General features: G+C 37.9%; 1 protein-coding gene and 1 pseudogene across 1 annotated transcript; one reads left to right on the top strand and one right to left on the bottom strand.

The window, feature by feature from the left end:
• Positions 1 to 804: 804 nt before the first annotated feature.
• LOC114374838 (probable glutathione S-transferase parA) lies at positions 805 to 2,315 on the bottom strand. The gene is made up of 2 exons (XM_028332543.1): positions 1,907 to 2,315; positions 805 to 1,345 (listed from the first exon to the last, which is right to left on the bottom strand). The coding sequence occupies exons 1-2, from the start codon at positions 2,225 to 2,227 to the stop codon at positions 1,001 to 1,003; spliced, it is 666 nt and encodes a 221-aa protein (XP_028188344.1). The 5' UTR covers positions 2,228 to 2,315; the 3' UTR covers positions 805 to 1,000.
• A 5,139-nt stretch (positions 2,316 to 7,454) lies between these two features.
• LOC114373185 lies at positions 7,455 to 25,052 on the top strand (annotated as a pseudogene).
• The last annotated feature ends 197 nt before the right edge of the window (positions 25,053 to 25,249 follow it).

The following is a 25,249-nucleotide window of genomic DNA, read 5'->3' as shown; positions in this document are numbered from 1 at the left end:
TTTAGTCCTTCAGTTTTGTAAAATCCACCATTTTGCTTCTTCCATCAAATTCAAAAAATGTTGATTGATAATAAATTAATTTGATGTGACCCAAATTTAATGATGTGACATAAGATAATTTGTTTAATCTAGTCAATGTTAATCTCTTAATATAACATTCTATGCTTTATTTTAGTGAAGGAAAGATCAATATTGTAGATTTTACAAAAGTATGAGACTAAATGTCTTTATTTTAAAAAAGAGACTAAAATTACGGATTTTAAAAAATAGGGGATTAAATGTTTTTATTTGAGATCAAAATTACGAATTTTAAAAAATAGATGGACCAAAATTACATTTAAGCCTAAAAAGTATTTTAAATTTTTTTAAAACTTATGAAGAATAAAATCAACATTGATGACTGAAATCTAATCAAATTAAATTATATTATAGGTGTGATACACATTTTATAATTTTAAAGATTGCTATGTGAGTAATGAAAACATTAAAAATAGTTTAGTTTCATATTATAACATTACATACGTACCATAGTAAATCTTAAAAAAGTAAAAAACAGAAGAAGTAAATCTTAAATTAAAAAATCCACATTCAATCTGGAGTAACAAGAGAGGATGTTTTAAGGGTTATTTTAAATATACACGTATTTTACTTTCTATTTCATTTTTTAATTCTTTTTATTACATTATTTATTACATCTATTATTTTCTCTCTTTTATTTTTATTTCTTCGTATTTATGTGTTCCTATCACCCAAAATTCAGTCCAAAATGGGGTGGTAGTTGAGTCTTATCTTTTTGCAGTTGAATCAACAAAGAACAAGAAAGATTTATTATTTGATTTCGAAGCATGTTTATTCACGATGTTACATCTTGGAAAAAAAAAATATACACACAAACACTTATATTATTACTTATTACTTTAATTTCATGCATTATTATTCCCTAAAGACAGAATTTGTTTCCCCACACGAGTTCTCATGCATTCAGCAGCAACATCTATATCTACTCAAGTCCATGTCTCTGTTTATATTGCATTGCAAAGGCATAGATCTGGTGAGGGTGAGGGAGTGACGTGGCCACACTCTCTTTTTCCATGCACCTCTTGGCCCAAGCCATGAGTTTGGGACACTCTTTCTCAATGCTTAGTTTCCCACAAGTCTCAACCGTGTAAAACCAGCTAGTGAAGGGAACAAGAGCCACATCCACATACCCAAAGTCCTCACCACCAAAATATGGCTTGTCTCCAAGTTCATATTCCAAGGTCTTCAAGCATTGTATAAATTGTTTCTTGAACTCTTCTTGTTCTTTACCCTTCCCTGTCCATACCCTCTTCACAGCATTGTATACCTACATCAAACACAATCACTTAAATTTTTTTACTCTTCTTAAAATCAACTTTATGACAATTTGAAAAACAAATTAAGAAGCAGAACTACAATCAACTAGGCATTAAACATCTATCCCCTTATCATGTCCTTAATATTATCAGTAGTTAATGTGTATGCAACCATACTAAATAACACTATTTTCATAAAAATAACTAACCAAGCAGCTGTATATAGATAATTTATACTATGATATCATCTTAAAGTTTGAGAGTGGAGTTTTCCAAAACCCAAATTCTAATATAACATCAAAGTTTATTATAATGATTGTTGTTCAACTCATTAGGTTGCTGTTATTGGGACATTATTGGACCACCTACAAATATTCAATCTTCAACCTCAGAGGGTATTAATGTAAATTTCATATTTACTAGTGATATGATCAAAACAATGTAATTAAGTGGAAACAACCTTATATTAGTGGAAACAACTTTCACCATAGTGAAACTGAATAAACTAAGTTATATAGTTGTATGTGGTCAAATTGAATTGCTGTAATGTAAAAGTAATGTATATAACTTACATTTTTGTCAATGTAATCGCCCCAAAACCTGGCTTGGGATCGTTTGTAAGGATCAGATGGAAGGAGAGAAGAAGGTTTGTGGTTCCATGTCTCATCAATGTACTGAACAATGTTGAGTGATTCGCAGATGGGTTTTCCATTATGAATCAAAACTGGTATCATTTTGTGAACCGGGTTCATCTCTAAAAGCAGAGAGCTTCTAGCTTCCAAGTCTTCTTGCTTGCACTCATATGAGATTCCCTTCTCTGCCAAAGCGATTTTCACTCTCATTCCATAAGAGCTTGGCCAGAAATCCAACAGCACTACATTAGCCTCTGCCATTTTCCCCTTGATATAGTGTTTGGCTTGCTTAAATTAATTTTAATTTGAGAATGAGATTGTTGAGATATATGGTTTAGATCTTTGTGGGTTTGTGGTATTTATACTTGTGCATTACTTGTTTGCCAAGAAATGAAACGTGGAAGGTTTACCAAAGATGGTGTCAATGCTCATGTTGGATTTGAGATCTATCTTTGTTATGCTTCTTGGTCGTTCAACTTAGTCTTTTTGATTTTTGATTTCAGGGATATCGTTATCTAATAAATAATAATTTTGCAATATTTAATCCTTTCTTTTGTGGAATTACAGCATACATAGTGCCTTGCTGGAACCACACTCAAAGTGTGAAAGGAACAAATTCGGATGCATTTTTCATATTTTAATACAAATCAAATTTGACCCGGGATGTCGTGATTACAAGAGTGAGCTAGAAAGATGAAGTTAACCACGTTGCCAAATACTCTCTCGTTCGCTCTTTTATTTTTGGAATTTTGTCACTTGTGCGATAATGCGAACACTTCACTCTATAAACTTAAAAACCTTTTGAAGGACACCTGTCAACTCTCCAATGATCCAGCCTGTTAAAAAAATAAATTTGCTTTTCTTTTTTTATCCATTAGCTATTGTAAACGATCCTGGTCCCACCAAGATAAATAAGTCAAGGTGAATGAAGTGAGCACCTGGCACACCTGGTAAAACTTTAATTTTCGTTTTGGTAAACCTTTATTAAATCTTTGATTTTCTTTTTGCACTACCATAATTATTATCCAGAGAGATAAAAGACATTCATCATACAAGCTCACCCTTCAAAACAGAGGATAAAAGAGTTAAATTATTTAAAATATTGAATGCAAAAAAGAGTTAGGTTAAAAAAATTAGGTTAACAAATTAGGTTAAAAAAATTTATTTGTGTTGAGGGGAGAAATTAAAAGAGTTAAATTATTTAAAATATTGAATGCAAAAAAGTATTTGACAAATATCAAATAAATTATCTCTTTTAAATTTAATTTCATTTTCTTTCAGATTTTTTTTTCTATTTTCAACTCAAAAAGAAAAAAAATCCAAGCATAACCAGACAAAGATTATTATCAGTTTTATCCAGCATAATTAAAATTTATATATTATGGACCAATTTGTTTAAACTAAAAATGTGATTTTGAAACAATTTATTTTTTAAGAACTAGATAGATGTTAGTTCTTTAAAAACAATAATTATCTAATGAATTAACTACTCTTTTAGTCCTTGAATTTGAGATGAGTGCTTTCTTTAGTCTCTAAAATTTAAAATTATTTTTATCTTTGAATTTTGACAAATTATTCATTTTAGTTTTTGACTTAATAAATTGACACTTTTAGTCTCTTGAACTTGTATTTTAAAAATGTCACAAAGTGTTAAAAAAATTCTGCCATAAAATACCAATTTATTATGTCATGAACTAAAAATGTAATTTACCAAAATTCAGGAACTAAAAAAAATATTTTTAAATTTCAGGGACTAAAAAAAACATACCCCAAATTTAGAGACTAACTAGTTCAGTACCTGAGCGTTCGCATGAGTAAATTGAAAAATAAAAATTACAATACATGTGGACTATACAGTTATAATACTATACAATATTGTTATTTATTAAATTTAAAAGCAAGTAAATGAGGTAAAAATTAATATAAGCTAAAAAATGAATCATAGTTCACATTTGCATCAGGAAATTCAAAGACTATTTCCATGTCAGGCTTGAAGCTTTGAGCTTTGAAAAAAGCTCTCCACCCGAATCTAATTTTTGTTGTCTTTCGTCAATCATTGTAAACAATGCGGCATTCAACACAGTCTTCTATAATCAAATGGGTGAACCTTTTGTCTTTCATAAAGTAATACATACTACTTGGAACATCCTGACATAAACAATAACTTAATGTGAGAAATCAGGTAATAAAAAAAATTGACAGATGAAAGTGCTTTTGAATTAATTAAGTATATAGCTAAGTAACTTACCAAGCTACTGCACGTGACCTTGAATTCATTCAGAAGCACCTTGAAAGTGACTGAATTCGGCACTTGATGGTATAATGAGTGTCATTTTGGAAATTTTTTTGCATCACTACTAGTTTTGAATATGGTCAACAAGAAGAAACATTGACCATAATGGGTTAATGTCACTTGGTGATCTTTCTTGAGTCCATAGAAAGTCCTTAGTGTTATCCATCCATGGAAAATGGTTGGGCTGACCAAATCTTTGTTGTAGACAACATCATGCATATTGCCATGTTTGTCTACCAAATGCTAGTGACGTTCTAGCTGGTCCTTCCATCTAACAACAAACGGCCTACTGACTTCACCGTAAGTCTACATTTGAAATAGGTGTATCATTAGAATAAGACTAATTGGTTGGTTAGGTGTAGCAAAATGATTCAAAAAATGATATGGTAACTAGAGATGATAGTCATATCATAATAAATGGTTGACCTGATCCTTTGCAATAATGGTGTTGAACATCTCTTCAGTTCTTGTGATCTGCATCATTATTTTTGCCAATTCATAATACTTTGCCTGCATATCATTCATCAATTATGAACTCCATATGGAGTTAAAAAGTTGGCATCATTAAATCTTGTTACAAAAATAACCTTTTAAGCAGACTAATATGTATCTAATACTAGTATATAATGCTATAACAAATTTGATATTAATGTTGTACCTAATACTATTATACAATGCTATACATAAATCAGCAGTTCCTTCTTAGCCTCACATAAAAATTCAGATGACACAACTATTTTTCATGTGCAATATGCCCACCATTATGTATATTAAGAATTGAAACAGAAGAACTAATCAATACACAAGTGTAATCACATTAATAAAACTGCAGCACACATAATTTCCAGAAAAGCCAATTTCAAGAGGTAACAAAACAAAGCTAACATATTAAATTGAGAACTAGTCTTTCAAAATAGACTACATATATATAAATGATACTAAATGAAGTACATAAACAAATCAATGTTGTAACACTGCATGATGGTGTTGGATCGAGTGGCCTCAAAATAATTAAGAAGGAGGGGTTGAATTAATTATTTTTAAACCTTTACTAATTAAAAATTACTCTTCTAATGTTTTTACTAAATTGTTAAGAGAATGAGGAGTAGAAAAGAAACTTAACAGAAAGTAAAAGCAGAAATTAAATGTACAGCGGAATTTAAAAGAGTAGGGAAGAATGAGACAAACACACAAGAGTTTTTATACTGGTTCGGCAATAACCCGTGCCTACATCCAATCCCCAAGCGACCTGCGGTCCTTGAGATTTCTTTCAACCTTGTAAAAATCCTTTTACAAGCAAAGATCCACAAGGGATGTACCCTCCCTTGTTCTCTTTGAACCTAGTGGATGTACCCTCCACTAGAACTGATCCACAAGAGATGTACCCTCTCTTGTTCTCAGTCAAACCCAAGTAGATGTACCCTCTACTTGTACCACAAAGGATGTACCCTCCAATGTGTTAAGACAAAGATCTCAGGCGGTTAAACCTTTGATACTTTGTGAATGGGGATACAAAAGAGTTCTCAGGCGGTTAGTCCTTTGAACACTTTTGTATTAGGGAAAGGGAAGAATTAAAAGAATTCTCAGACTGTATCGTTTTGAATTCTTTGACAAGGGAGAAGGGAGACACAAAAGAATTCAGGTGGTTAGTCCTTTGTTCTTTTGGAAAAGGGAGAAGAGAGACACAAAAAGAATTCAGGCGGTTAGTCATTGGCGAATTCTTTTTGGCAAAGGGAGAAGGGAATGAAAAGATGAATAGCACAAGTTTTCAAGGTTTAGAAAACCAGAAAAACTTTGGAAAGCTTTTGGCACAAAGAAGAGGAAGAAGAAGAAGTTCAAAGAGATTCAAGGCTTGTAAAGAATTGTAATAGATTGATTGAAAAAGTATATCGAAAAGCAAATCAAAGCCTTGCTTTTATAGACTCTTCATGTCTGGCCAAGAGGACCATTTAGAAGAGTTATAATTTTTAGAAAAACTTAAAACCAATTTGAAAAAAGTCAAAAACCTTTTGAAGAGTTACATGTTTTGATTTATTCAGAAACAATCACTGGTAATCGATTACCAAATCAGTGTAATAGATTACACAAGGCTTTTATGTGAAAGGATGTGACTCTTCACATTTGAATTTGAATTTCAACGTTCAAAGACACTGACAATCAATTAACAAAACATTGTAATTGATTACAACTTTTTGAAATTAATTGGAACGTTGTAAATTCAATTTGAAAACTTTTTCAAAACAATTTTGCTACTGGTAATCGATTACAACAATCTGGTAATCGATTACCAGAGAGTAAAAACTCTTTGGTAAACATGTTTTGTGAAAAATTCATGTGCTACTCAGTTTTTGAAAAATCCTTTTCATACTTATCTTGATTAAGTCTTCTCTTGATTCTTGAGTCTTCAATCTTGAATCTTGATCTTGATTCTTGAAGCTTGATCCTTGAATCTTGATTCTTGAATTCATCCTTCTTCTTGAATCTTGAAGTGTTCTTCAACTTTTCCTCTTGAGTCTTGAATTGTTCTTGATTCCTTCTTGAACATCTTGAACTCATCCTTTGATTGACCTTTGAGCTTTTTGTCATCACCTTTGTCATCATCTTTTGTTATCATCTTTGTTATCATCAAAACATCTTTGAATCATTCTTGATTCACCATGAAGCTTTGCTTCTACAGATGGATATGATTTTTTTTAATGTACCCTTCAGTGTTGACAAGATGTAGAGGTATATTTAATTTAGTTGTATAGGCTTAGCTTCAAGATTAGTTGCATTCTTCTGATATATTTTTCATTATTTTTTATCTAGGATACCTCAGTGGAATCTTTCTTTTATCTGTTTTTATTTTTTCTTTACACTTTTAGTCTATTTTTCCTTATATTGATTTTTTTAATAGTTCTAGACTTTGGATATTTAAAACATTTTTCATTTTAATGTTTAGAAAAATAATGTGTATCTCAATCACCTTTTTTTATCTTGTTGAGAAATGTGAAAGAAGGATAATGCGGTTATAATTTACTTCTATACGGAGAATGCACTTAATTATTGAATGATTGATATTTTGTAAGTCTTCTCCTATGATTAGCTCTCCAGGCCATGAACTTCATGATCAACATGTCACCAAACTCCTCTAGATAGATAAATTTATTCAAGCCAAGAGTTTAATCCGAGAGGGTAAGCTATGTAACAAGGACAATGACATGGAACTATCTAAGAGTGTTTCTCTTGGCAGGTTACTCCCCTGATAAATAAACTGTCTTGGAACCTATAAATAAACTCCTTTTTAGTGAAAATAAACTGACAATCCAATCTATATCATGTAAGACTACTACCTTGCAACCTACTGGTCTCAGGTTCTTGTCGCTAATACAACATCACAAGTCACAATTAGCAAATCATAGGTTGTGCCAAAAAAAAAAAACTTGTAGTGGTTGCCTCATGCATTGAGCCATTATTTTGTTTTTTTTATTTATTAAAACATGACTTTGAATTTTAAAACCAAGATTGTAGTCAAAATGCCATGATTTTGCACTCTTCTTTGGACCTTGATATACATATTTACTTCTCTATGATTTATAAGGGTGCTCCATTAGATATTAGTGAGATTGTCTCTATGATTGTCATACAGGCAGTGTCATCCTTTCAGGATATCTTCTTGTATATATGATTTCTCAATTCTCATGATTAGAATATTGGATATATTTCAGACCATTTCATAATTCCTTGTGTGAATGAAATACCTTGAGACTCTTCACCTTTCCTTTATTACCACATTTCATAAGTTTTTTAGATGAAATACCTTTAGACTCTCACCCTTAATGGATTTGATGAGGTCAATTCACTAATTCAAGTGTAAGATTTTGGAATTTATTGATGTGAGTTAGGGTGGTTAGAGCATTTAAAATTCAAAATTAGTCCAAATGAATACATAATGACAAATCCTTTTAAAATTTTACTATAATAATGACCCAATGCATGTCATTTAGTTCCTTATGTTATTGTGTATGGTACTTCAGATGAAGTTGTAGATTGCTCCCATGGCAAGTAACTATGGGGAGACTGACTAGCCCAAAATAAAACAAAATAGAGAAGAAATTGCGCTTAGTGAGACTGACTCGCTTAGCGCAAGAACAAAAACTCAGAAAACTAAATTGCTTTGGGCTTAGCGAGACTGACTCGCTTAGCCCAGGCTTATTCACTAAAAGAGGCTGGGTGGCTTAGCGAGTCTGACTCGCTTAGCCACTAATAGAAGACCAAAAGTCTCTTAGATTCTGACCCAAGAAACACAACTCGCTAAGCGTGGCATGCCAGCTAAGCGAGTTCATATGAACATTTAAACAAAATTGGAAATTTAAACTCTCGCTAAGCCAAAGTGCAGTAGCTTAGCGAGCTCATACAGAAACTCATATATTCAAACAAAAATGATGAACACGCTTAGCAGGACAAGGTCAGCTTAGCGAGTTCATCTGAGAACCCAAAAATTCAACAAAAAATTGATGAACTCGCTTAGCACACAGGCGCGCTTAGCAAGCACATTGAATTTTCCTGAAAACTTGGGGCTTTTCAGCCCCCTACCACAGGCCCCTATTAGGCCTCAAAACCTAATCAAATCCACACAAAAGAACATACATTGAATGCGGAATTAAACCCCTAACAACGTAGCATCTAATAACTAACCTAACAGCAACATTACAAATCACAAAATCGAAACTTTAAAATAGCTGCAGTAAGTCTTCTAACCTAAGTTTCAAAACAAAAGTTAAAATGCCAAGTTAGAGAAACTTACTTGGATTGCAGAGTGGAGAAGCAAATAGGAAAGCAGAGAAGCAGACTGGCACAAGTGAAAGCACAATGTAGAAAAGTGCACAGAGATGCTGAGAGTAAAGCGTATAAAATGCGCAACAGTAACTGCCTAAGGCAGTTAAGCCTTCTTTTTGGCAGTTTCGATTGCCTCGCTTAGCGCGGGTCACTTGCTAAGCGAGCACTCAATGAGGTTTGAGTTTTCAAAATTCAAACTCACACGCTTAGCGGGCAAAGTCGCTCAACCCAATTCAAAAATTAGAAAACTCAAGAATGATTTGGGCTTAACGCAAAGGGTACACGCTGAGCGAGTTTTGCAGCTCTGATTGGTCTGCAACTCTCGCTTAGTGGGCCAGGGGCCGGCTTAGCGAATAAAATGCTTCCCGATGCAATAGTGGGGCTCGCTTAGCGCAATTGCAAACCTGAGAGAGATTTGGGCTTAACGAACTGACTCGTTGGGCCCAATTCACATTAAGGTCCAGACAGAGGGGAAATTGCGCTTAGCGCACTGGGGCGCTTAGTGAGTTGAAGCTGTGCGCTTAGCGAGATGACTTGCTTAGCCCAATTCCAAAAGATGAAATTCCAGAGAAGTTTTTGGGCTTAGCACACAGGGCTCGCTCAGCGAGGCCCTTTCAGCCAATAAATAAGGGTTAATGGGCTTAGCGTGAGAGATGACTCACTCAGTGCATGAACAATGATTCTCTTAGTTCATGAGGTGCGCTGAATGAGTGGATGACTGAAAAATTTTCTAAGTTCTTTCTCCATCCACAGCTTCAAAGAAGCTTAATCAACCCCAAATGAAGTGCAAAACATGCTGATCATTCAAGCAATCACAAACAAGTAATCCTAACTATATGCAGTGATGAATAAAAATTAAAAAGAGTTGGGTTGCCTCCCAGTAAGCGCTCGTTTAACATCATTAGCTTGACACATCATACTTCATGGATCTGGATCAAATTTGGTTCCAACATTCAAAACCATCTCCTTCCATCCTTCATCTACCTTTGAACAAACATTCTGGTCGAGCAAATGCTTTCCTTCATCAAACAAATCAAAACTGATCTTCTGATCAGCGATGCCCATTTCCATTTTTTTCCCATACCTACCACGCAACTGGTAGTTAACATGAAGGGACGTCCCAAGATCAAGGGAATTTCAGTGTCCTCTTCAATATCCATCACTAAAAAATTAGCGGGGAAAGTAAAATGCTTCACTCGAACCAGAGCATCTTCAATTATGCCATAGGGTCTGGTAATAAAACTATCTGCTAACTGTAGTGTCATCCTCGTTGGGATAATTTCCAATTCTTTTATCCTCCTACACATGGAGAGTGACATCAAGTTTATACTGGCTCCCAAATCAATGAGAGCTTTTCCAACAGACACAAAACCAATAGAGCAGGGAATTGTGACACTCCCAGGATCTTTGTGCTTCGGTGAAAGGATTCTTTGAATCACTGCACTGCAATTTCCTTCCATAACTATATTGTCACTATGAATGTACTTGCTCTTCTTGGTTAACAGATCTTTCAAAATTTTTGAATAGAGTGGCATCTACTGTAGAGTTTCCCGAAAGGGAATTGTTATCTCCAATTTCTTGAAAATATCAAGGAATCGAGCTAAGTGCCACTCCTTGTCTTTCTTTGAGGGTACCAAAGGATATGGAACCTCTTTCCCTATATATGGAACTGTCTCCTTCTTCTTTTCACGAGCAAGCTTACTCTTAGTCTTCTTGACTCCTTCTTTTCTCTCATTTTTCTCATTTTTTCTTTTTCTTTTTCTTTTCCTTCTCCATTTATTTCTTTCTCATTCTCAGTTATTGACTTCTCCCTCATATAGTTTTCTTCTGTTTCCTTCTTTTCTTCTTCCTCTTCAACAACTAGTTCTTGGTTGTTCTTAATTGTCCTCTCCTCATCCTCAATCAAGATGACCTTTCTACCTCTGGTCATAACTGCTTTGTACTCTTCTTTAGGATTCTTCTCGGTGTTTGCTCCAAAAGTGCTAGAAGAGTTTTCTGCTAACTGTTTGGCCAGCTGCCCCACTTGGATTTCTAGGTTTTTGATTGCAGACTCCGTGCTCTTGTGGTTAGACATTGTGACCTGCATAAACTGAGCAAGGGTCTCCTCCAGCTTAGTGGTTCTGTCGTATAGGCTAGGCCCTTGTTGCTGATTATAATTCGAACCATGCTAAAAACCTGAATATCCTCCTGCATGAAAATTGGGTCTAGGCTGATTCCTCATGTAATTTACCTCTTGGTTGTGTCATCTATGGGAATACAGCATCCGGACTCATGGGCTCCCCCATATATGCTGCAACCTCCAACCTGCAAAATAGTTGAATGTGATTGTTGACTAACATGAAATTGATTTGGCAACTTACTCAATGTTTTGGTCAATGTTTCAAGTTGCTTGGATAGCAACTTGTTTTGTGCCAATAATGCATCCTGAGATGAGAGCTCCAACAGGCTTCTTTTGGTGGGAATGTGTGTCCAATCACGCAAGATTGCATGATTACTTGCAACCTTATTTTCAATTAGTTCCATGGCTTCTTCTGGGGTCTTCAATTTAATCTTTCCCCCTGCAGAAGCATCAAGTAGCTGCTTGGATTGTAGCCTTAACCCATCAATAAATATGTTCAGCTGAATTGGCTCTGAAAATCCATGAGTCGGAGTTTTCTGTAGCAAGCCACAAAATCTTTCTAGAGCTTCACTCAAGGATTCATTTGGGAATTTGTGAAATGAGGAGATGGATGCCTTTCCTTCTGCAGTCTTAGACTCGGGGAAATACTTCTTCAGAAATTTTTCAACCACTTCATCCTAAGTCTTAAGACTATTCCCTTTAAACGAATGTAACCATCTTTTCGCTTCTCCAGACAGTGAAAATGAGAACAAACTCAGTCTTACAGCATCTTCCGGCACACCTGCAATATTGACTATATTGCAGATTTCAATGTAAGTCGCTAGGTGTGCATACAGGTCTTCATTCAGTAGGCCATGAAATAAATTTCCCTGTATTAGCTGAATCAAAGAATGAGGATAAGTAATATTATGTGCTTGAACCTCAGGCCACGCTATATTGGTGAAGAATTGCGGCACAACAGAACTAAAGTAGTCTTCAAGGGTCACTCTCCTAGGTTGACCTTCAACCATTATGTTAGCCTCAAGTGCCCCTATTTCAGATTCCCTTGTTTGTGGAAAGATAGAAGACAACTCAGATGATAGAGGTTCCTCAAGAATTGGTGATGTTGTCCTGTCCTGCAGTATTTTTCTTCTTCATTCAACGTTGTTCCTTCTACAAGTGGCTCCAATTTCCAAATCCAATGGAATTAAATCACCTGTAGAAGATTTACCTCGCATACAAAGCACTAGCAAGAGCAGTGGTTAACCAATCCAAGAGAAAAATAAATTCCAAACTAACTAACTATTCAGACAAAAATTAATAAAAGAATAAAGAATCGATGCCTATAAACTGAACTAAACTTTCCTAAATGGAAAGAAACTCCCCGACAACGACTTATAGATTGCTCTCATGGCAATTAACTATGGGGACTATTGTTTCGCCTCTATTACAACTCCGAAATTTATCAGCAAGTGCACTGAGTCACAAGTAATATAAAGCGGTAAGAACTGAGTATCAAATCACAGGGAGTTTGTTTCATTCGGAAAAACGTTCATTCAATAAGTAGACATTTGTATAAAATCATGAAATGGAAATAAGCATAGGATATAGTTGCAATTCTGAAGATAACTACAAAATTAACTATGTAAATGCGAGAAATAAACAAATGATTAAAATGTTGGGTCCTTCTACTAAGTAACTTGATGCAATTAAGGGTTTTTCTCTATTTAATGTTGTTTCTGTGTTCTATGCTGAGGACAATTATCCCAAACACCGATGTCTCGCATGAATGGGCTAATTCTGATTAAACTTCGTTCTCGGATCCCTCGTCGAACTTAGCCTAACTGAACAACATTAAGATCACAACATATTGAAAACTAAAGTCCCTGCACTCCGTGTCCAGACAATACAGTTATCTAGCCCTGCTCTATCCAGTTCTAAGGATTCAAAACATTTCTCAATGCTAAAAATCCTAACTTTACACACAAATGGGTGATCAGACCAAAAGCTTGCAAAAATTAAATGCAGATAGAAGCGATAAACACATCAAAACAACTTTCAAATAAATAGTAAAGAATGTTAGTGCTTAGTTCTACTGAGTTTTAAAAGATTGGCTAAGATTTTGTTAAAACATAAGCACTTAGACAATGAAGGAAAGCTGGAGTTGCTGCACATGATGTCCAACGTTATGTCAAAGAATAAGATCGGGCTGCACAATGCACAAGGCAAGATGAAATGTCAAATGAAGAATTGAAGCTGCAGGATTCACGATGTCGGATACAATGTCCAGGACATCCTGCTCGAAAATACTGGAATTGCTAAAAGCATTGAAGCTGCAGGATCCACGATGTCGGATACAATGTCCAGGACATCCTGCCCGAAAACACTGGAGGTGCTGTACAATGTACAATGCAAGATAAAAGTCAAGTGAAGAAGTGAAACTGCAGGATCCACGATGTCGGATACGATGTCCTGACATCCGGCCCGATAATACTGGACATATGAATCTGTTATATCTTTAACAGATTATTGTGCAGTTAGCAAGAGATAAGAAGATCTATCTTTAGGAACGAATTAAAAGATAATTAAAGTTCGAATTACAAACTAGAAGAGTTCGTTCAGGGATTAAAGATTAAAGATAAAAACTAAAAGATCAAACTGTATCTTTTAGATCTTTAAGTGCAGATTTTCAGGAAGAATGATAGATCTCATCCAGCACAAGCTGTTGCAGCCCAGAAACGCTCACTGCTATATAAACACGAAGGCTGCACGAGTTCTGTACCAAGTCCGGGATTGAAGAGTTATTTTGTGAGTTTTGGGACTTGAGTGTTTTGTGAGCCACCTTGATGGTACCCTAACATCAAGTGTTGGACCTGAGTGTGTAGAGTTGATCTCTAGTGTGTAGAGTTGATCTCTAGTGTGTAGAGTTGATCTCTTTTGTTCAGAGAGTAATCTCTGGTGTGTTTTTGATTTGATTGTAAACACGGGAGTGTGATTGAGAGGGAGTGAGCGGGGTTCTCATATCTAAGAGTGGCTCTTAGGTAGAGATTGCACGGGTAGTGGTTAGGTGAGAAGGTTGTAAACAGTGGCTGTTAGACCTTGAACTAACACTATTTTAGTGGATTTCCTCCCTGGCTTGGTAGCCCCCAGATGTAGGTGAGGTTGCACCGAACTGGGTTAACAATTCTCTTGTGTTATTTACTTGTTTAAACTGTACACACTGTCAAATATAATCTGCATGTTCTGAAGCGTGATGTCGTGACATCCTGTACGACATCTGTCCCCAGTATCAGAATTTCAATTGGTATCAGAGCAGGCACTCGAAATCACTGAGTGAGATCTAGGGAGATAAATTCTGATGAACATGGAGAAAGAAGGAGGACCAGTGAACAGACCACCAATTCTTGATGGAACCAACTATGAATACTGGAAAGCAAGAATGGTGGCCTTCCTCAAATCACTGGATAGCAGAACCTAGAAAGCTGTCATCAAAGGCTGGGAACATCCCAAGATGCTGGACACAGAAGGAAAGCCCACTGATGAATTGAAGCCAGAAGAAGACTGGACAAAAGAAGAAGACGAATTGGCACTTGGAAACTCCAAAGCCTTGAATGCTCTATTCAATGGAGTTGACAAGAATATCTTCAGACTGATTAACACATGCACAGTGGCCAAGGATGCATGGGAGATCCTGAAAACCACTCATGAAGGAACCTCCAAAGTGAAGATGTCCAGATTGCAACTATTGGCTACAAAATTCGAAAATCTGAAGATGAAGGAGGAAGAGTGTATTCATGACTTCCACATGAACATTCTTGAAATTGCCAATGCTTGCACTGCCTTGGGAGAAAGAATGACAGATGAAAAGCTGGTGAGAAAGATCCTCAGATCCTTGCCTAAGAGATTTGACATGAAAGTCACTGCTATAGAGGAGGCCCAAGACATCTGCAACATGAGAGTAGACGAACTCATTGGTTCCCTTCAAACCTTTGAGCTAGGACTCTCGGATAGGGCTGAAAAGAAGAGCAAGAACTTGGCGTTCGTGTCCAATGATGAAGGAGAAGAAGATGAGTATGACCTGGATACTGATGAAGGTCTGACTAAGGCAGTTGTGCTCCTTGGAAAGCAGTTCAACAAAGTGCTGAACAGAATGGACATGAGGCAGAAACCACATGTCCAGAACATCCCTTTCGACATCAGGAAAGGTAGTAAATACCAGAAAAGGTCAGATGAAAAGCCCAGTCACAGCAAAGGAATTCGATGCCATGGGTGTGAAGGCTATGGACACATCATAGCTGAATGTCCCACTCATCTCAAGAAGCAGAGGAAAGGACTTTCTGTATGTCGGTCTGATGATACAGAGAGTGAACAAGAAAGCAATTCTGACAGAGATGTAAATGCACTCACTGGGAGATTTGAATCTGCTGAAGATTCAAGTGATACAGATAGTGAAATCACTTTTGATGAGCTTGCTATATCCTATAGAAAACTATGCATCAAAAGTGAGAAGATCCTTCAGCAAGAAGCACAACTGAAGAAGGTCATTGCAGATCTGGAGGCTGAGAAGGAGGCACATGAAGAGGAGATCTCTGAGCTTAAAGGAGAAGTTGGTTTTCTGAACTCTAAACTGGAAAACATGACAAAATCAATAAAGATGCTGAATAAAGGCTCAGATATGCTTGATGAAGTGCTACAGCTTGGGAAGAATGTTGGAAACCAGAGAGGACTTGGGTTTAAATCTGCTGGCAGAATAACCATGACAGAATTTGTTCCTGCCAAAAACAGCACTGGAGCCACGATGTCACAACATCGGTCTCGACATCATGGAACGCAGCAGAAAAGGAGTAAAAGAAGTAAAAGAAAGAAGTGGAGGTGTCACTACTGTGGCAAGTATGGTCACATAAAGCCCTTTTGCTATCATCTACATGGCCATCCACATCATGGAACTCAAAGTAGCAACAGCAGAAAGAAGATGATGTGGGTTCCAAAACACAAGATTGTCAGTCTTGTTGTTCATACTTCACTTAGAGCATCAGCTAAGGAAGATTGGTACCTAGATAGCGGCTGTTCCAGACACATGACAGGAGTCAAAGAATTCCTGCTGAACATTGAGCCCTGCTCCACTAGCTATGTGACATTTGGAGATGGCTCTAAAGGAAAGATCATTGGAATGGGAAAGCTAGTTCATGATGGACTTCCTAGTCTGAACAAAGTACTGCTGGTGAAGGGACTGACTGCAAACCTGATCAGCATCAGTCAGTTGTGTGATGAAGGATTCAATGTAAACTTCACAAAGTCAGAATGCTTGGTGACAAATGAGAAGAGTGAAGTTCTAATGAAGGGCAGCAGATCAAAGGACAACTGTTACCTATGGACACCTCAAGAAACCAGTTACTCCTCCACATGTCTATTCTCCAAAGAAGATGAAGTCAAAATATGGCATCAAAGATTTGGACATCTGCACTTAAGAGGTATGAAGAAAATCATTGACAAAGGTGCTGTTAGAGGCATTCCCAATCTGAAAATAGAAGAAGGCAGAATCTGTGGTGAATGTCAGATTGGAAAGCAAGTCAAGATGTCCCACCAGAAGCTTCAACATCAGACCACTTCCAGGGTGCTGGAATTACTTCACATGGACTTGATGGGGCCTATGCAAGTTGAAAGCCTTGGAGGAAAGAGGTATGCCTATGTTGTTGTGGATGATTTCTCCAGATTTACCTGGATCAACTTTATCAGAGAGAAATCAGACACCTTTGAAGTATTCAAGGAGTTGAGTCTAAGACTTCAAAGAGAAAAGGACTGTGTCATCAAGAGAATCAGGAGTGACCATGGTAGAGAGTTTGAAAACAGCAGGTTCACTGAATTCTGCACATCTGAAGGCATCACTCATGAGTTCTCTGCAGCCATTACACCACAACAGAATGGCATAGTTGAAAGGAAAAACAGGACTTTGCAAGAGGCTGCTAGGGTCATGCTTCATGCCAAAGAACTTCCCTATAATCTCTGGGCTGAAGCCATGAACACAGCATGCTACATCCACAACAGAGTCACACTTAGAAGAGGGACTCCAACCACACTGTATGAAATCTGGAAAGGGAGGAAGCCAACGGTCAAGCACTTTCACATCTTTGGAAGCCCATGTTACATTTTGGCAGATAGAGAGCAAAGGAGAAAGATGGATCCCAAGAGTGATGCAGGAATATTCCTGGGATACTCTACAAATAGCAGAGCATATAGAGTATTCAATTCCAGAACCAGAACTGTGATGGAATCCATCAATGTGGTTGTTGATGATCTAACTCCAGCAAGAAAGAAGGATGTCGAAGAAGATGTCAGAACATCGGGAGACAATGTAGCAGATACAGCTAAAAGTGTAGAAAATGCAGAAAACTCTGATTCTGCTACAGATGAATCAAACATCAACCAACCTGACAAGAGACCCTCCATTAGAATCCAGAAGATGCACCCCAAGGAGCTGATTATAGGAGATCCAAGCAGAGGAGTCACTACAAGATCAAGGGAGATTGAGATTGTCTCCAACTCATGTTTTGTCTCCAAAATTGAGCCCAAGAATGTGAAAGAGGCACTGGTGATGAGTTCTGGATCAATGCTATGCAAGAAGAATTGGAGCAATTCAAAAGGAATAAAGTCTGGGAGCTAGTTCCGAGACCCGAGGGAACTAATGTGATTGGCACCAAGTGGATCTTCAAGAACAAAACCAATGAAGAAGGTGTTATAACCAGGAACAAGGCCAGACTTGTTGCTCAAGGCTACACTCAGATTGAAGGTGTAGACTTTGATGAAACGTTCGCTCCTGTTGCTAGACTTGAATCCATTAGATTGTTACTTGGTGTAGCTTGCATCCTCAAATTCAAGCTATACCAGATGGATGTGAAGAGCGCGTTTCTGAATGGATACCTGAATGAAGAAGTCTATGTGGAGCAGCCAAAGGGATTTGTAGATCCAACTCATCCAGATCATGTATACAGGCTCAAGAAGGCTCTCTATGGATTGAAGCAAGCTCCAAGAGCTTGGTATGAAAGGCTAACAGAGTTCCTTACTCAGCAAGGGTATAGGAAGGGAGGAATTGACAAGACTCTCTTTGTCAAGCAAGATGCTGAAAACTTGATGATAGCACAGATATATGTTGATGACATTGTGTTTGGAGAGATGTCGAATGAGATGCTTCGACATTTTGTTCAACAGATGCAATCTGAATTTGAGATGAGTCTTGTTGGAGAGCTGACTTATTTTCTGGGACTCCAAGTGAAGCAGATGGAAGACTCCATATTCCTCTCACAAAGCAAGTATGCAAAGAACATTGTCAAGAAGTTTGGGATGGAGAATGCCAGCCATAAAAGAACACCTGCACCTACCCACTTGAAGCTGTCAAAAGATGAAGCTGGGACCAGTGTTGATCAAAGTCTGTACAGAAGCATGATTGGGAGCTTACTATATTTAACAGCCAGCAGACCCGACATCACCTATGCAGTAGGTGTTTGTGCAAGATATCAAGCCAATCCTAAGATAAGTCACTTGACTCAAGTAAAGAGAATTCTGAAATATGTAAATGGCACCAGTGACTATGGGATGATGTACTGTCATTGTTCAGATTCAATGCTGGTTGGGTATTGTGATGCTGATTGGGCTGGTAGTGCGGATGACAGAAAAAGCACTTCTGGTGGATGCTTCTATCTGGGCAACAATCTTATTTCATGGTTCAGCAAGAAGCAGAACTGTGTGTCCCTATCTACTGCAGAAGCCGAGTATATTGCAGCAGGAAGCAGCTGTTCACAACTAGTTTGGATGAAGCAGATGCTCAAGGAGTACAATGTCGAACAAGATGTCATGACATTATACTGTGACAACTTGAGTGCTATTAATATTTCTAAAAATCCTGTTCAACACAGCAGAACCAAGCACATTGACATTAGACATCACTATATCAGAGAGCTTGTTGATGATAAAGTTATCACACTGGAGCATGTTGACACTGAGGAACAAATAGCAGATATTTTCACAAAGGCATTGGATGCAAATCAGTTTGAAAAACTGAGGGGCAAGCTGGGCATTTGTCTGCTAGAGGAATTATAGCAGCTACTGCTATCTGAACGTGCTCAAACGTCTCACGTAACATTAATAGCACGTTCACTACTAAGCCAAAACAAATTCGACCGTTGCTTCACACGCCCCTCTACATTCCTCATTCAAACTTATATTTTCGTGGTAATCTCGTTTTCAGCATTCCCTAACAGCTCTCTGAGATTTACGAAATCATTCCAAACGCTCTGCTTCTCCATGGCTACCTCACCAAAAGATACTGCAGCTCCTGGTTCACCCTCTGTACCATCATCTCCGCACCAGGAACGACCTGAATTCAATATCCAGCCCATACAGATGATTCCTGGTCAAGCCCCTGTTCCTGAAGAACTGGTTCCCAAACGACAACAGGGAGTGAAGATTTCTGAAAACCCTAGCATTGCAACAAGTCCTAGGGAAGTAGACCCGGAGATGGATAAGAAGATCCGCAGTATTGTGAGTAGCATTTTGAAAGACGCCTCTGTTCCTGATGCTGAGAAAGATGTTCCAACATCTTCCACCCCAAATACTGAAGTCCTCCCTTCACCCAGTGAAGAGGAATCAACAGAAGAAGAGGATCAAGCCTCAGAAGAGACCCCTGCACCACGGGCACCAGAACCTGCTCCAGGTGACCTCATTGACCTTGAAGAAGTAGAATCTGATGAGGAACCCATTGCCAACAGGATGGCACCTGGCATTGCAGAAAGGTTACAAAGCAGAAAAGGGAAAACCCCCATTAAGAGGTCTGGACGAATCAAGACTATGGCACAGAAGAAGAGCACACCAATCACTCCTACCACATCCAGACGGAGCAAAGTTGCAATCCCTTCCAAGAAGAGGAAAGAAATTTCCTCATCTGATTCTGATGATGATGTCGAACTAGATGTCTCGACATCAAAGAGGGCCAAGAAATCTGGGAGAAAGGTGCCTGGAAATGTTCCTGATGCACCATTGGACAACATCTCTTTCCACTCCATTGGCAATGTTGAAAAGTGGAAATATGTGTATCAACGCAGACTTGCGGTTGAAAGAGAACTGGGTAGAGATGCCTTGGATTGCAAGGAGATCATGGACCTCATCACGGCTGCTGGACTGCTGAAGACTGTCACCAAGTTGGGAGATTGCTATGAAAGTCTAGTCAGGGAATTTATTGTCAACATTCCCTCTGACATAACAAACAGAAAGAGAGATGAGTATCAAAAAGTATTTGTCAGAGGAAAATGTGTTAGATTCTCCCCTGCTGTAATCAACAAATACCTGGGCAGACCAACAGATGGAGTGGTGGATATTACTGTTTCTGAGCATCAAATTGCCAAGGAAATCACTGCCAAACAGGTCCAGCATTGGCCAAAGAAAGGGAAGCTGTCTGCAGGGAAGCTAAGTGTGAAATATGCAATCCTGCACAGGATTGGAGCTGCAAACTGGGTACCCACCAATCATACTTCCACTGTTGCCACAGGTTTGGGTAAATTTCTGTATGCTGTTGGAACCAAGTCCAAATTTAATTTTGGAAACTATATTTTTGATCAAACTGTTAAGCATTCAGAATCATTTGCTGTCAAATTACCCATTGCCTTCCCAACTGTATTGTGTGGCATTATGTTGAGTCAACATCCCAATATTTTAAACTACACTGACTCTGTAATGAAGAGAGAATCTCCTCTATCCCTGCATTACAAATTGTTTGAGGGGACACATGTCCCAGACATTGTCTCGACATCAGGGAAAGCTGCTGCTTCAGGTGCTGTGTCCAAGGATGCTCTGATTGCTGAACTCAAGGACACATGCAAGGTGCTGGAAGCAACCATCAAAGCCACCACAGAGAAGAAGATGGAGCTGGAACGGCTGATCAAAAGGCTCTCAGAAAGCGGCATTGATGATGGAGAAGCAGCTGAGCAAGAAGATGAAGCAGCTGAGGAAGAGGTAGAAGCAGCCGAGGAAGAAGAAGAAGCTGCTGAGGAAGAGGAAGATGCAGCAGAGGATACTGAATCAGATGATGATTCTGAAGCCACCCCATGACCATCAGACCTTTACTTTTGCTTTTTACTTTTATTAGCTAAAGGGACATGTCCCTTTGAACAATTGATTACTATTGGTCTGTAATATTTGCACCTTAAGCTCATGCATTCTACTTTTGTCAAATTCTGTCTAAAAAGGGGGAGTAGTGTTATGTATTATGCATGATTGATACGATGTATGGCAGTAGGATACGATAGTGTTATGATACGATGTATGGCAGTAGGATACGATGTATGCATGATTCATGATTTTGAGGGGGAGCTGTATGAATATGATTTTGAGGGAGAGACTGCTGCTGCTGATGATGATTGGTGTAAACTAGTAGCTGATAGAAGATGGTAGCTGATAGAAGATGCTGCAGTAAGAGCATGAAGACAGGGGGAGCAGAATGGTGATGTCACATGAGATGTCTTGACATCCTGAAAAGACTAGTAGCTGATAGAAGATGCTGCAGTGAAAGAGCATTGAGACAGGGGGAGCAGAAAGCTGATGTCACGTGAGATGTCTTGACATCCTGGAGAAGACTTGTAGATTTGCAACTTGCTTACAAATTCCGCTGTGCTTGATTACTCTGATAATGAAAGTTGCTGATCCCACTTGCATAACTGCTCGTACCTGCTCAGGAAGTGTCTAAGTATGTTTTAGACAAAATTTGCCAAAGGGGGAGATTGTTAGTGCTTAGTTCTACTGAGTTTTAAAAGATTGGCTAAGATTTTGTTAAAACATAAGCACTTAGACAATGAAGGAAAGCTGGAGTTGCTGCACATGATGTCCAACGTTATGTCAAAGAATAAGATCGGGCTACACAATGCACAAGGCAAGATGAAATGTCAAATGAAGAATTGAAGCTGCAGGATTCACGATGTCGGATACAATGTCCAGGACATCCTGCTCGAAAATACTGGAATTGCTAAAAGCATTGAAGCTGCAGGATCCACGATGTCGGATACAATGTCCAGGACATCCTGCCCGAAAACACTGGAGGTGCTGTACAATGTACAATGCAAGATAAAAGTCAAGTGAAGAAGTGAAACTGCAGGATCCACGATGTCGGATACGATGTCCTGACATCCGGCCCGATAATACTGGACATATGAATCTGTTATATCTTTAACAGATTATTGTGCAGTTAGCAAGAGATAAGAAGATCTATCTTTAGGAACGAATTAAAAGATAATTAAAGTTCGAATTACAAACTAGAAGAGTTCGTTCAGGGATTAAAGATTAAAGATAAAAACTAAAAGATCAAACTGTATCTTTTAGATCTTTAAGTGCAGATTTTCAGGAAGAATGATAGATCTCATCCAGCACAAGCTGTTGCAGCCCAGAAACGCTCACTGCTATATAAACACGAAGGCTGCACGAGTTCTGTACCAAGTCCGGGATTGAAGAGTTATTTTGTGAGTTTTGAGACTTGAGTGTTTTGTGAGCCACCTTGATGGTACCCTAACATCAAGTGTTAGACCTGAGTGTGTAGAGTTGATCTCTAGTGTGTAGAGTTGATCTCTAGTGTGTAGAGTTGATCTCTTTTGTTCAGAGAGTAATCTCTGGTGTGTTTTTGATTTGATTGTAAACACGGGAGTGTGATTGAGAGGGAGTGAGCGGGGTTCTCATATCTAAGAGTGGCTCTTAGGTAGAGATTGCACGGGTAGTGGTTAGGTGAGAAGGTTGTAAACAGTGGCTGTTAGACCTTGAACTAACACTATTTTAGTGGATTTCCTCCCTGGCTTGGTAGCCCCCAGATGTAGGTGAGGTTGCACCGAACTGGGTTAACAATTCTCTTGTGTTATTTACTTGTTTAAACTGTACACACTGTCAAATATAATCTGCATGTTCTGAAGCGTGATGTCGTGACATCCTGTACGACATCTGTCCCCAGTATCAGAATTTCAATTGGTATCAGAGCAGGCACTCGAAATCACTGAGTGAGATCTAGGGAGATAAATTCTGATGAACATGGAGAAAGAAGGAGGGTGCATTGACCTTGTCGGATGTCCCTGGTGGGGGAAAATAGAGTGGTTAAAGAGTTTAAACATCTTTGAGGGGATGTTTAGGATCTTTAATTCATCCATGGTCTATGCAGTTGATGGTTCCCATGTTTCATGCCTTATATGACATGGGAAATAGTATAAACTATGGCAGTATGTACTTGTAGTTCCTTGTGAGGAGGACTACTTGTACTAGGGGGAACTCCCTTGTGGCTCAGGCTGATCACCATGGGGGGGGGGGGGGGGAGTTACGGTGCACGACAGGGTGGCCTCGACACTTACTGCATAGTTTCCCTAAGTGAGGTGTCGTGGGGACACGCTTAGCCTATTTCCTTGGGGATGGTACGGTACCACATTGCATCTGAGAGTTAAGGTCAGGTGCATGCATCATACTGATTAATGGGATGGATAATGACTGATTCTTGAGTGTGTGTGGATCAATGAATGTTTGTGTAGTCGTGGGGACACGCTTAGGCTATTTCCTTGGGGATGGTACGGTACCACATTACATCTGAGAGTTAAGGTCAGGTGCATGCATCATACTGATTAATGGGATGGATAATGACTGATTCTTGAGTGTGTGTGGATCAATGAATGTTTGTGTATTCTTATGATAATTTGATAATGTGTTTCTTCTAATTGTGATTGTTTGGTTTTTGTGTTAATTCTTTTTATAATGAACTCACCCTTGCGATTTTGAATCGTGTAGTTGATACCTGTGATGATCGCGAATCTTGTTCGTGGGAGCAAAATGATAGCAGTAGGGTGCAGGAAGTGAGATTCTGTTGAGGAGCCATCGAGCCGATGTGATGACATTGGGATTATTTTGGGAGAGAGTTATGTTTTGTTAATCAACTCCTCCATAGCCGGTTCATGATTCTTTTGTTGAACTAAAGATGTAAATCATAAATTTAATTATATGTATGAACAAATGTACTTTCCATTATGTGTATGACGTGTACTGAGTTACTATTCCTATATTTATATGTATTCACTTAAGTAATGGTGTGTTATTTGGTGAATGTATGTCGAGACAAAAATTACTTTCATTTTTCATAAGCAAATTAACGGAGTTCTCATTTAAAAATTGAAATAATCGCGATTTAGAATGGTGATATCGTAGCGACGAGGTGGGTTGTTACACTTAGCGAGACACCAATTGCTGCAACCTTCTTATTCTTCATCTTTTCACCTGAAACTGAAGTTGAAAGCACATTAAATCACAATAATGGGTATTTCTACTGAGCAAAATTAAACTAAACCAAAAAATATGTACAAACCTACAAAAAGAACTATAAATTGGGGAAAAGGCATAAGTTTCATAATGCTTTTCATTACTAAAGTTAGTTGTAAATGACGACTAACAACTGTATAAAGAGAAGTATGAACCACTGTAGCTCAAAGGAGGTAACCACTATTTGGAACTATTTCCTGAGTACATCAGGCATTTCAAGAAGTTCATAACAACAATTGAGAAGTCTCCATGGCAACGATATAGCTTCCGACAAAGCACATACTAGTTTGAGCAGTCTTAAAAGAGTACAAATATTTTCGAAGTACAAAAAGCACTGATCATAGAGGAAAGCCAAGGAAGAGCATAGACAGGCTAGAAAAGCTAAAAAACTTGTTTAATAATTCTGATATGTTAGAGAAGTTGAGAATGACCTTTGACACAAGGAAAGGTCTAGGAGAAGTGTGGACTGGCATAAGAAATCTTGGAAAAGCATTGGGCATCAATTGGAAAACGCAAGAAATAATGTTGACAGGTTGGAAAAAATAAGGAATGAATAATAATTCTTATAGTGAAATTATATTGATCATCAATTCTGAACTCCTTATGTAGTTAAAAACTTGGCATCATTAAATCTTAATACAAAAATAACCATTTAAGCAGATTAATATGTAGCTAATACTATCATACAATGCTATAACAGAATTGACATTAATGTTGTAACTAATACTATTATATAATTCTATACATAAATGAG

Source organism: Glycine soja, chromosome 11, assembly GCF_004193775.1.
Source record: "Glycine soja cultivar W05 chromosome 11, ASM419377v2, whole genome shotgun sequence".
NCBI classification, from domain to species: Eukaryota; Viridiplantae; Streptophyta; class Magnoliopsida; order Fabales; family Fabaceae; genus Glycine; species Glycine soja.
This window is presented reverse-complemented; position numbering and strand designations above follow the sequence as displayed.

Coding starts and splice junctions, on each gene's coding strand:
- LOC114374838 (XM_028332543.1), bottom strand. CDS start 2,227: ATGGCAGAGGCTAATGTAGTGCTGTTGGATTTCTGGCCAAGCTCTTAT. Junction 1,346..1,906: donor GCGATTACATTGACAAAAAT/GTAAGTTATATA, acceptor TGTTTGATGTAG/GTATACAATGCTGTGAAGAG.